Below are 12,065 nucleotides of genomic sequence, written 5' to 3' on the forward strand. Positions count from 1 at the left end.
CATATATGTTGGGGATCAAGGCCACTGCCACATTTTGTGATTTCACTACAAGGACTCACAGGACTCAGCATATAGTTGTCCTCACAGCTAAGATTTATTACAGTGAAAGAATACAGATAAAGTCAGCCAAGGGAAAAGTGCACGGAGCAAAGTTCAGAGGAAATGGGGCACAAGCCTCCAGTAGCCCTCTCCCAGTGGAGTCACACAGGATGTGCTTAATCCCTCCAGCAGTGAGTTAGGACACTTGTGAAATACTGTCATCTAGGAAACTTCATGAGAGACCTAGTACCCAAAGATATTTTTAGAGCCAGGTTACATGGGCACCCTCCACCTAGCAAGTACCAGAATTCCAAACTCCTAGAACAAGAACAGGTGTTCAGCATAAACCATATTGTTTGCACAAACCATCTAGGCACAGTGAGCGACCTTATCACTTAGGAGAAGTTTTATATGCGTGTAGGGGACTGTTTACCTGGCAAGTTCCCAGACACTGGCCCAGCTTCAGCCCTCTACGCAGGCCTTTTCAGGGCAGCAGTCTCAGGCCTGCCATGTTCACTATTCCCCACAAATCATGTTGTCTTTCTGCTGTAGAACAAAAAATAAAAACTGCATTCATTAATAAGAACAAATATGTATGTAAATAATTAGACTAAAAAGATAAATGAGCATTTCACCTTACTTTTTTTAAGGGATATACATAGCTAAGTCCATAAGTTTCATAGAACCCTACCCGAATGGAGGTAGAGAAAATAATTAGGCATGAAAAAGAGAAGAACATACATTTACTGTTAAAAGTGAATCCGTTACTCTAATTCTTTTCTTCTTTGTGTAGGAATCTGTTTTAACTCCCATAGTTGAGTAAGAGGTGCTGAGTAGGTTGACATTTTTTGTGCCCACTGTGTTTTCTCACCTCCCTACAGGGATAGTAGAAGAGTACCAGTTGCCTTATTACAATATGGTACCCAATGATCCATCATACGAAGATATGCGTGAGGTTGTGTGTGTCAAACGTTTGCGGCCAATTGTGTCCAATCGATGGAACAGTGATGAAGTAAGCAGAGCTCCGTCCCCTGAAGTGGTTGGTAAGTGTCGTCAAAGATCTTCATGTGCTCACCACACTCTCTTTACTTTTCAGTGTCTACGAGCAGTTTTGAAGCTCATGTCAGAATGCTGGGCCCATAATCCAGCCTCCAGACTTACAGCTCTGAGAATCAAGAAGACACTTGCCAAGATGGTTGAATCCCAGGATGTAAAGATTTGATAAACAGTCCTGAGGAGAAATTCTAGACTGCAGGAACTGTTTTCACCCAAGGAATGGGTGGAATTAGAGTAGAATAAGGATGCTAACTTGGTTCTCAGACTCTTTCCTCACTACACCTTCACTGGCTGCTAATATTAAACCTTTCAGTACTCTGTAGAATACAAGCTGGGAACTTCTAAACACTTTGTTCTTTATATATGGACGGCTTTATTTTAAATGTGGTTTTTGATGCCTTTTTTTTAATTGGGTTTTTATGAACTACATCAAGACTTCAATCCTGATTAATAAGTCTCCAGACTCTGGGTACTGAATTCCCTGTTCATAAAATGGTGCTTTCTGTGAAAGCCTTAAGAAGACAAATGAATTCAGCGGAGATGGAGAAATACACACTTTGCCTTCTACCTGAGGAAGTTTAATCTGTTTGTATCCCACCTTTGTAAACAGCCTATGGATTATGATCTGTTGGGGATACTCCTTAGTTTATGATAGTTTGTCATGCTTTGATGGTGGTGTGTACACACGTGCACGCGCGCGCACACACACACACACACACACACACACACACCAGGATTCTTCTGCTGCCATTCGAATTAGAAGAAAAGAATTTATGGATGCACAGGAAGATATTGATGGCTGTTGGTTTTGTGCTTTAAAAATGCATTATCTGATCAAGATTCTCCAATCACATAAAAGCCATTTACTTACCTTGCAAGTGAGCAAGCTTCTCTGCCAACTTTATTTTTTAACATGAAAGTTGATACAAAGGCCAAAAGAAGTTTAAAGTGTCTGTAAATTTGGTCTGTTTTCCTTTCATTACCATCTTTTTCTTCCTCCCTCCCTCCCCACCTGCTTCCTCTCCCCTCCCCTCCTCTCCCTCCCTTTCCATCTCTTTCTTTTCTTTTTTTCTTTTTGGTAATTCTTAACTTTTGTCCTGAGAATCATCTTATCCAAAGTTGGAACTTCCAATGCCATGAACCTTCTAAAGAAAAACACTTCTTATTGAAGTGAACTACTAATTACTGCATTTGATAGCAATGTAAGTGCCTATAACCATGTTCTATATTCTTTATTCTCAGTAACTTTTAAAAGGGAAGTTATTTATATTTTGTGTGTAATATGCTTTATTTGCAAAACACCTCCTTTACAACCATATTTTATATATGTACATACATGTATACTGTAGAAACCAGCTCCTGTGTACCTCATATCCCATTCTTAAGGGAAAAAAATTAAGAGATCATCAGAAAAAAAAGAAGTTATAAAGTAGAACTACATATAAATTTTCAGAATTAATGCATTCAAAAGCATATATCAAATCTAGGACTTTGTTATTTCAGGCATAGACTTTCAATAAGATGCTGTCATCTCATGTTTTCTTTGTGAAGGGATCCTCCAATTAGAAGTTTCTATTTCAGGGCTGATAGAAACTTACCAACAACTATTTTGGGCATTTAAATCATTTGAGACTTTTGGTTGTATGATTTCTGTTCCATAACTTGTGATGACAATGAAGAGTCAGGCAAAAAAAGCTCAGTATCTAGTGATATGACTGTAGACTATGAAATGTCTGTAGCCATTACCTGTGTCTATTCCATAGAGCTATTATTCAGTACAATGCGACATATTTTATGCATGCCTTGTTATCCCAAGGAATAATTCTGATTTACTTAAACTTACACTTCTGTAATGCCTTTTTCCTGTTAATGTCTTATCCTGAACAAACAGCTCACGGGTGCACAAAGTGAATAGTTTTTTTTGAATGTAACATAAAATAAATGTGATTATATCACAACATAGTTAAAAACCTTTAAAGGGGAGGAATCAGAGCACGTATCCATCCATTACCAAAAATCTGACTGGCGTTTAAGGATGAAACTCTTACTTATTTATACATGAAACTTCACAAATTTGAGATTTTCTTGAATAGGTGTGACTAAGCTTAGTAGTTTTCATCTAACATAATTAAAGTTTGAAGTGTTCATCAAAATCAGTAAATGTATAGATAGTATGCAATAACGTGCTCTTTCAGAATGTTCTCCCTGTGTCTGTACTGACCGATTCTAATCCATGTTGCCATGTGATTTAAGAACAATTCTGAGCTCTGATCGTAATCTAAGGTTGCTTTATTTTTTATTGGATAAACTATAGATCTTGGAAATTATTTGTCATCTTAATAACAAAGTATGTAAAGAAAGGCAAACTCTATTCTTAGTAATGTTAAAATAGTGTGTGAGAGCAGACGATTACAGATAGTATATAAGTAGAAGACCACTATAATGATTTTTTTTTAATAAATAGATCTATGAAAAGTGGTATCAAGAATTAACTTCAGTGGCTTGTTCAGTTAAAATATTTTCTAAGCATGTTCTTTAGAAAGCAAATGATGCCATATTTGAAATACTAAAGTCCAAAAAATATGCATGAAACTTATTTTCTTCTCTCCTTCCTACTCTCACTGTTAAATTTCTAAGTTCATCCAGTAAGTGAAATATTTAAAGACTAAGAGGAAGTATTACATAGTACTATATAGTTAATAATTTGTAAAACCCCAGGAGCCATTATTTGGCCCCACTTACAATTTAGCTTGAATCTAGTTTCTCTGGAAATGTCTTCACAAAAGATATTTCGGTCAACATTAGAAGTGTCCCTAAACTTTAGAGAGTGGCCTATAGCTTTTGAAAATTATGTTTTACAAAACGTGCCAGATTTTTTATTTATGCAGTCTAAAAATACTCAGTACCTTTTTCTTTCGTACGTTTTACTTCTATTTAGGACAAAAATGTAATACAACTTTTAAAAAATCATGTATCTCTTAAACTGGCCCAAGATCAAATTTGATATTGAATTATTTATTCCAGGCAAGATGTTATAAATTAAATCACTTATGTTTCTTTTCATACACGTTGTTTGGAAATGTTCCAAATACCTAAATTAACCTCAACAGGAGAAATACTAATTGATTTTCTAAAAAAGATTGTTGTAGCTCTTGTACTGTCGAAAGGGGTGGTATTTATTACTTGCTTGGGTCAGGTGTTAAAATAGGGTAGCAGTTCATCGTATTGCCTCAGTGCTGTTATGAGAGTTACAGTGGAAAACCGCACAGAGCTGACTTGTGCATAAACACCAAATTAAATCTCCGGCCGGCAGCACGTGAAGCCACGTGTGATGGTCATCCCGTAAGGAAAGTATGTGAATACTGCTTTTGCAAAGGAGTAAATCTATTACTGTAATTTTAGCTTGTGCTCTGTACTATGCTTTCAGTGGAATTATTTAAGCTCTTTTAGTGACCATTGTCCTTGCCTGTTTAAAAACTAAAATGTAGTATATATATTGTATAAATGAAAATATCATTATAGCTTAATTAGGGAAGTTGTACATAGACATCAAAAGAAGGGTTAAAAACAAGCAGTTTTATTATGCAATTGTAAAACACCAAAAATATAGATTCATCTTTGATATGTAATACACTAAATGTATTTTGTACAGCATCTGGTTTAAAAGGTGCCTTATTAAGTTTACCATTAATTGCTTTGTTCTATATATAGATTACATCCAATGTATCATTTTTAAGTAAATAACCTTATTTTAGTATACTTTAGTGATGTGTTTTGTGATACTCTGCTCCGACGGTATTGTGTGTCAAAAGTCACATGCCTGGTGAGATTTTACAGCAAGTTAGTGTATGTACACGTGTCTCTGAGATGTGCATTTCAGCTACTGGAAATCCAGTGTGGGACACACAGCAGGTAAGTGACCACACACTCTTTCCTTCATGTAGATAGAGAAGTTACAAACCTATTACAATGAAGGGTTGTTTCCCTCTAAAAAAACTTTTTTTCTAATTCTAAAACTATGCACTCATTGCAGAAACTTTGGAAAACAGAAAAGCATAAAGAAGCAAATAAAATCACTCGCAATTCTGCCACATGTTACCCCTATTCACTTTTGGATGTTGCCTTTCACTCTTTTCTACTGCATACTTTCTACAAAATTAAGACCATAGTATGTCATTAATATCCATCGAAACAACTTAAAAAAAAAGTTGAATGCATAATATTCCAACAAGTAGATGGAATAATTTATTTTTGTAATTCCCTGTTGAATATTTGGGTTATTTCCATTGTTTTCAAAAATATAACGAATGTATTGCACATCCGTATACCTAAATCTCTTAAATCATGAATTTATTCTCTTAGATTACATTCCTAAAAGTGAGACTAGTGAATATGAACTTTTAAAGGAATATTTAAGATGAAAAAAATCAAAGGTTCTTGGTTAAATGTTGCCATATTTCTGCCCGGAGGGTTTCTCATGGACAGTCATACTAGTCATGTCAAGAGAGGGTTCATCTTGCTACATTGCTTCCAATTTCCATCTCTCTCTGCTACCATAGTGCCTGGTTTGTTCCCATTTAACTCATTTCTTTTTTTTTTTTTTTTTTTTTTTTTTTTTTTTTTTTTTAGCGTTTATTCACTTTTTGAGAGACCTAAACAGAGTGCGAGCAGGGCAGGGGCAGAGAGAGAGAGAGACACAGAATCCAAAGCAAGCTCCAGGCTCTGAGCTATCAGCACAGAGCCCAATGTGGGGCTTGAACTCACAAACCATGAGATCATGACCTGAGCCTAAGTCAGACACTTAACCAACAGAGCCACCTAGGTGGCCCCAGTAACTCATTTTTTTATTGAGATTAATGGAATCCATTTATCTGGCTTTACAGTGTTCTTGCTTGCAGCAAACGCTTTGTTAAAAGCTGGAAATGCAAGGAGGGACAATAGCTCTCCTTCTGTTCTGCAGCAGTTTCATTTACCCTCCCTGCATATATTCCCAACACCAATCAGAGCTGTGGGCAGTTGTGTGTAAATTCAATGTACCTTATGATGCCTTAGGCAGTTGAACAGGTTAAATCATCATAAAAGGTTTGGGACTAGTCAATGGTCTCCTTGCCAAAAAAGATGCATGCTTGGAGATAGCCTATTTTAGATTCCTTACAGGAACCCCCATTTAGTTTCACTGTAAGATGCTTTCTTGAAACAATAGCACACACTCCCCTGCAGCCTGGGAAAGAAGAATCAGGCATTTCTTGGGCCTATCAAATACTTGCTAGCTTTCCTTCCATCTGTTAAAGGCTGACTCAAAACCTGGGTCAGTATATTCATTTTTCCTTCCCAGCATAATCTGTTACTCTCACTGATTAGTTGGAATAGTGACTATTTCCAAGGTTTCTTTAATAGTAGTAGTAGGACTATTAGAGTAAACATTAAGGGATGAGGACACTATTCTTTCAGAATAATCCTTGTAGGTAGTTTCAAGCAGACGCTAATTCAGTCATTAAATCTTCGCTCACTTGGAGAAATATTTATCTGCCTGTTGGTAGCACAAGGACCATTTCTGGCACTTTAGACTGTATGAAGTTAGACGCGTGTTCCTGCAAAGCCTTGCTTCAGCCCTTGGAGCAGTCCAGCCGTGACTAAGCAGACACGGTGCACCGAAGGTAGCCAGCCAGCAGTGTAAGGCAGAGGCCACCCAGTGGCACTGGGCACTGCACTGGTCTTGGAGTTCAGTCCTGTGAGCTCAGGTTAAGAGCAGAAAGAGGCAAGTCCCCCTAAAGCTGGAAAGCAAGAGGAGGCTTAGTTCAAGTGCGAAGGTACACCCAAAAAATATTCCAGATCGAAGCCAAGGCTGGGGCTGAAAGGTTAATCCCTAATTGCCCTTTGAGATAGAGATTGTTACTCTCCTGTTTAGATGGAATATGCGTGGCCTGCCTCTTCCTCCTCTAAACCGGATAGTCCTGGCCTTTGTCCAGTTAGTTTTACTGAGTGTCCACATGTCTGCTCAGAACGAAGTTCAAGGTGATTCCAGCTTCCCCAGTGCTTCCTACCTCCACCTCAGTGCTCTAAATATCCCTCTACGGGGAACCTGAAATGTTACCGTTATTTGGAAGTCAAAGGTCAGTATGAAATACTCAAAATATTTTCAAGCTAGAGGAAGAAAGAACTAAGGCCTTCGTCGTTGAGAGGGGAGCCATTTTTAAAGCAAAGTGAAAATTGGCTGATGACTGAGGTTGGTGATGGGCACCTGCTGCTCTGCTCGCTGCTACTTGCTGCATGACTAAAATCCGAGTAAGCGTTGAAAACTATTAAAAAGACGATCGAAAGGCCGTGGCAAAATAAAAGACCAACACTGTTATGGAAGACGTTTCAATCAAACACTTAAAAATCAAAGCTTATTGTTTGGTTCTGTCTTCCTTCTTGGCTAGGACTTTGGCTGGAGATAGAATCTAACTGAAGATACTTCCAACATCCCTATTGCCAGTAAGAAGTCTGATGTGTCTAATTCAGCCCACTGTAATTTATTTCATTCAAGAAACAGGATTTTTTTTTTTTTTTGATGTTTTGAAGTTTAAACTTGCCATGTCTGGATACATTTCTTTGTGTTAGTACTAACTGCATGCTTTTAACCTTTCCTTAAACCTGAGAACTTCCACTATTTCCTCCCTTTTCTTCTTTTACTTTTCTTTCTAGAACTCCTATTAGGCAAATATTAGGTGTCCTGGATGTTTCTTCCATATTTCTTAGTCTGTCTCTCCTTTGTTCCCTCCTACCTTCTTCTTTTCAGCCTATCTACTAAGTTTTATTAAACCAAAGTTTTTTTTTAAAATGTCTATTTATTTTGAGAGAGAGAAGGAGGGAGATCCCAAGCAGGCTCCACTCTGTCGGTGCAGAGCCCAACACGAGGCTTGATCTAATGAACTGTGAGATCGTGACCCGAGCAGAAATCAGGAGTCAGATGTTTTACCCACTGAGCCACTCAGGTGCCCCTCCACCAAATTTGATTTTAGCTTTTTTTTTGAAATAACTTCAAAATTCCAGAAAAGTTGTAAAAATAGTATAAAGAATGCCATTTACCCTTCACCCAGATTCATAAACTACTACTACGTTTTGCCACAATTGCCTTATCAGTCTCTGTGTGTGTGTGTATACAGGCATAAAGGCTTGTCTTGGAATGTTTGTGCACACGTGCGTGCATACATACACACATACACCTTTTCTGAACTATTTGGATTAAATTACAGAGCTCATGTTTCTTTCAATATTTCAGGGATATTCTATTACATAACCATTAGGTACAGTTTTCGAAATCAAGAAAGTTGACATTGACACTATAATTATCAGCAATACTATAACCTGCAGACCTTTGCCAGTTTATTCTAATAAAGTCCTCGAGAGCACACTTTCTGGGCCCAGAATCTGTCACATTGCATTTAGTTGTCATGTCTCCTTACTGTTCAATCTGAAACAGTTCTCCAGTTTCTGTCTTCTGTGATACATTTTCTAGAGTAAAAAGGCCAGAGGGTTTGTGGACATATTTGTGTCCCATTGGGAAGGCCATTATCGATAATGTCATTGTTGATCCCTTACTCGAGGCGATGCCTACTGTCTTCACTGCACAGTTGGTTGTTTTCCCTTGTAATTACTATGCTATGGAGATAATTTGAGACTGTCCCAGCCATTGGTAATTCCAGTGTGAATCAGTGGTTACAAAATAGTGACTTTTGCTTGCATTATTACATTTACATTTATTAATTGGCATTCTGTAAGGAAGAGGTCTAGCTTCCCTTCCTGTTTATTTTTTATTATCAGTAGGAACTCATGGATTCTTATTTTATACAATGGGTTATAGTCTATGAGGTCATTATTTGTTTTGATGCTCAAGTTGATTCAGACTTGACCCCTGGAAATTCAAGTTGGCTCTTGAGGCTTTTTCCACATGCCCATCTTTTTTTGAGCACTTCTTACCCTTTGGGGGGGCTGAAAAGATGTTCCAGGGTCATCTGGTACTGTACCTGCCCCAGCCATGGGGTCAGCCATGCTCCCAGGCACTCTGATTCCTTTTAGAGAGGATGGTATTTAGAAACCAGAATCTGAGTGGCAAATAAGATTTCCAGTTTCCTGTATTGTTTTAGAGACTTGAATATTCCAAAATCTTCACATTTTTTTCAGTTTTGTATTCTCTTGTTCATGATGTTAGTTTTCCACAAATATTTAGCACTTTGGTGTAGTTGCTAATCTTTGCGTTACTGAACCCCTGCTCATGTCAGTTCAGTGTTCCTCAGCCTCCTGTTTTTATCAGGAAGTGATGGGGTAATAGCTGTTTGTTAGAGCAAAAATTGAGAAATGATCCTTTCTGGGGCACCTGGGTGGCTCAGTCGGTTGAGTGTCTGACTCTCGATTTCAGCTCAGGTCATGATCTCACGGTTTGTGGGTTTCAGCCCCGCATCGGGCTCTACACTGACAGCGAGGAGCCTGCTTGGGATTCTCTCTCTCCCTCTCTCTCTCTCTCTCTCTCTGCCCTTCCCCCACTCATGCTCTCTCTCTCTCTCTCTGTCCCTCCTCCCCTCAAAATAAAATTAAAAAAAAATAAGTGATACTTTCTTTTCGCCTACTCAAGAGGATTCAGGCTTTTCCCACTCCACATTTAGCTCGCCCCCCACCCCCACCGCCCCTCAGCAAGTTTTGTCACTGTTAGGCCAGGTTTCGGGGAGCTTTCTTGATGGAGGATGGAGAAACGCTGCTCAGACCAGAGCTGATGATGTTTGGTATTTTCAAGAGAAACCTAGGATGCCAGCGTTGCTGCAGAGCGGCAGAGGAAAGGAGAGCTTTAAGAAGCATCTTTTACAGGGGCTCCTGGGTGGCTCAATTAAACGCCAACTTCAGCTCAGGTCGTGATCTCATGGTTTGTGAATTCGAGCCCCACATCAGGCTCTCTGCTGTTGGCAAAGCACCCGCTTTGAATCTTCTGTCCCGGTCTCTCTGTCTCTCCCCCACTTGTGATCGCACTCTCTCTCAGAAACAAACATTAAGAAAAAAAAAAAAAGAACAGTCAGATCAGCCCCCGACTTTGGCTCAGGTCATGATCTCACAGTTGGTGGCTTTGAGCCCCATGTCAGGCTCTGTGCTGACAGCTTGGAGCCTGGAGCCTGCTTCAGATTCTGTCTCCCTGTCTCTCTGCCCCTCCCCCACTCTCTCCCTCTCTCTCTCTCTCTCAAAAATAAACATTAAAAAAATTTTTTAAAGGAACATCTTTTACAGACCATATATCCTCTCCACAGTGTTTCTAAAATAAAAAAGTTTCTGAAATAAAAGTAAAGGTCAGGCGTTACTTTGACAGTATGTTGTGGTCTGGGAACATGCGTCTGGACTGCTGCGGGTAAGGTTATCCATGTCTTGGGGCGCCTGGGTGGCTCAGTCGGTTAAGCGTCCAACTTCAGCTCAGGTCATGATCTCGCGGTCCGCGAGTTCCAGCCCCGCGTCGGGCTCTGGGCTGATGGCTCAGAGCCTGGAGCCTGCTTCCGATTCTGTGTCTCCCTCTCTCTCTGCCCCTCCCCCGTTCATGCTCTGTCTCTCTCTGTCTCAAAAATAAATAAACGTTAAAAAAAATTAAAAAAAAAAAAAAAGGTTATCCATGTCTTCTGGGAGCTTCCTGCCTCCACGGGCAGTAGCCAGCCTGCAGTTGGAGGCCCAGGATCGCCCCGCACTGCCTAGGTCGGGGCAGAGGCCACTGCCGCCAGCCGCTTCGCACAGGCAGGGGACGGCTGGGACCCCGGGCCTGCTGCCCCTCAGCTGTATCGCCTCTGCTCATCCCCTCAACTGTCTTAGGGGCTGAGTTTCAGTTTGGGGTTCCCTCGAAATCACTCCCATCTCCAGGAGTCTCAAAGGTTTTGGGTTATGATTTCCTACTCCTATTTCATTTTATACTTGATCCCTTCTACTTCCCATTTTTCAGGAACTAGGAAAATTTTCTGATCTGCTTATGGTACCCTTTCTTGTTTTTCCATATTGTTTTTGAATATATTTATGGTTTTTTTCTCCCCATCAAATTTGGGGAGGTAGGATACCACCATTGCCTCGTTCTGGATGCCACAGTGAAGTATGTTTTAACCCCTGGGGAACACTACGGCTGGTGGGCAATGGAAAAAGAGTCTGTACCCAGAGATATTAGATGCCATAGTGGAGATCAGAAATCTGTCAAATGAACTCTAGAATTCTTGCTAATCTGGTGTCTTCATTATAGAAGTAAACATAATAAGGTTTTGTGAAATTGGTTTTGTTGATTGGAAAGCATCCTATTTAAAAGAACCACTGTTGGGATGCCTGGGTGGCTCAGTTGGTTGAGTGTTGGGCTCTGCACTGAGCGTGGAGCCTGCTTAAGATTCTCTCCCTCTTCCCTTCCCCCACTTTCTCCTCTCTCTCAAAATCAAAATAAAATTTAAAAATAAATAAATAAAAGAACCATTGTTTTCTCCAGTTCACATCCCAGAAACTTCTGGAGCGATTCATCCACGCCATGTGAGGGTTAGAGGACATATGTCCGTTATGGAGATGAGTTCACTCTGTTTAGCTGTAATACATTCCAAATGAACATCTTAAATGGTAAGACCACGCTACCCTAACATTTCCACTTAGTACGGCTTGACCAATAGTAGCCAGATTGAGCAGAAAGAAGACACAGTGAGGTCTTTCTAGCAGCAAGGGGGGCCTGGTACTGGCTTCCCAATCTTTGGTCGGGAATGGCCCAAATGCATCATGCCTTGGGTTGGGATTAGTCTTGGCAACTGAGAGCCACATTAGGCAAGAGGCCCTGGCCAGAGCGAAGGGCAGGAAGGCCAGAGTCGGCCCTGTGGTCGAGATAATAAAACACCAAGATACTTAATGAAAGCTATTAGCCTAGCCACCTCATACTACCAATGGGAAAAGTTCAAGAGAGGTGGTGGTTTACTCCAGGGTCAAGCTGTCAGTGGCAGAAC

General features: G+C 40.0%; 1 protein-coding gene across 1 annotated transcript in view; it reads left to right on the plus strand.

Moving 5' to 3' along the window:
* BMPR1A (bone morphogenetic protein receptor type 1A) overlaps positions 1-4,854 on the plus strand; it is a 138,787-nt gene extending 133,933 nt beyond the window's left edge. The window contains exons 12-13 of the mRNA XM_043596780.1: positions 921-1,051; positions 1,136-4,854. Of these exons, the coding sequence (XP_043452715.1) occupies positions 921-1,051; positions 1,136-1,261 (257 nt within the window). The 3' untranslated portion in view covers positions 1,262-4,854. The remainder of the gene's footprint in view (positions 1-920; positions 1,052-1,135) is intronic.
* Positions 4,855-12,065: the final 7,211 nt, after the last annotated feature.

Source organism: Prionailurus bengalensis, chromosome D2, assembly GCF_016509475.1.
Source record: "Prionailurus bengalensis isolate Pbe53 chromosome D2, Fcat_Pben_1.1_paternal_pri, whole genome shotgun sequence".
Lineage (NCBI taxonomy): Eukaryota > Metazoa > Chordata > Mammalia > Carnivora > Felidae > Prionailurus > Prionailurus bengalensis.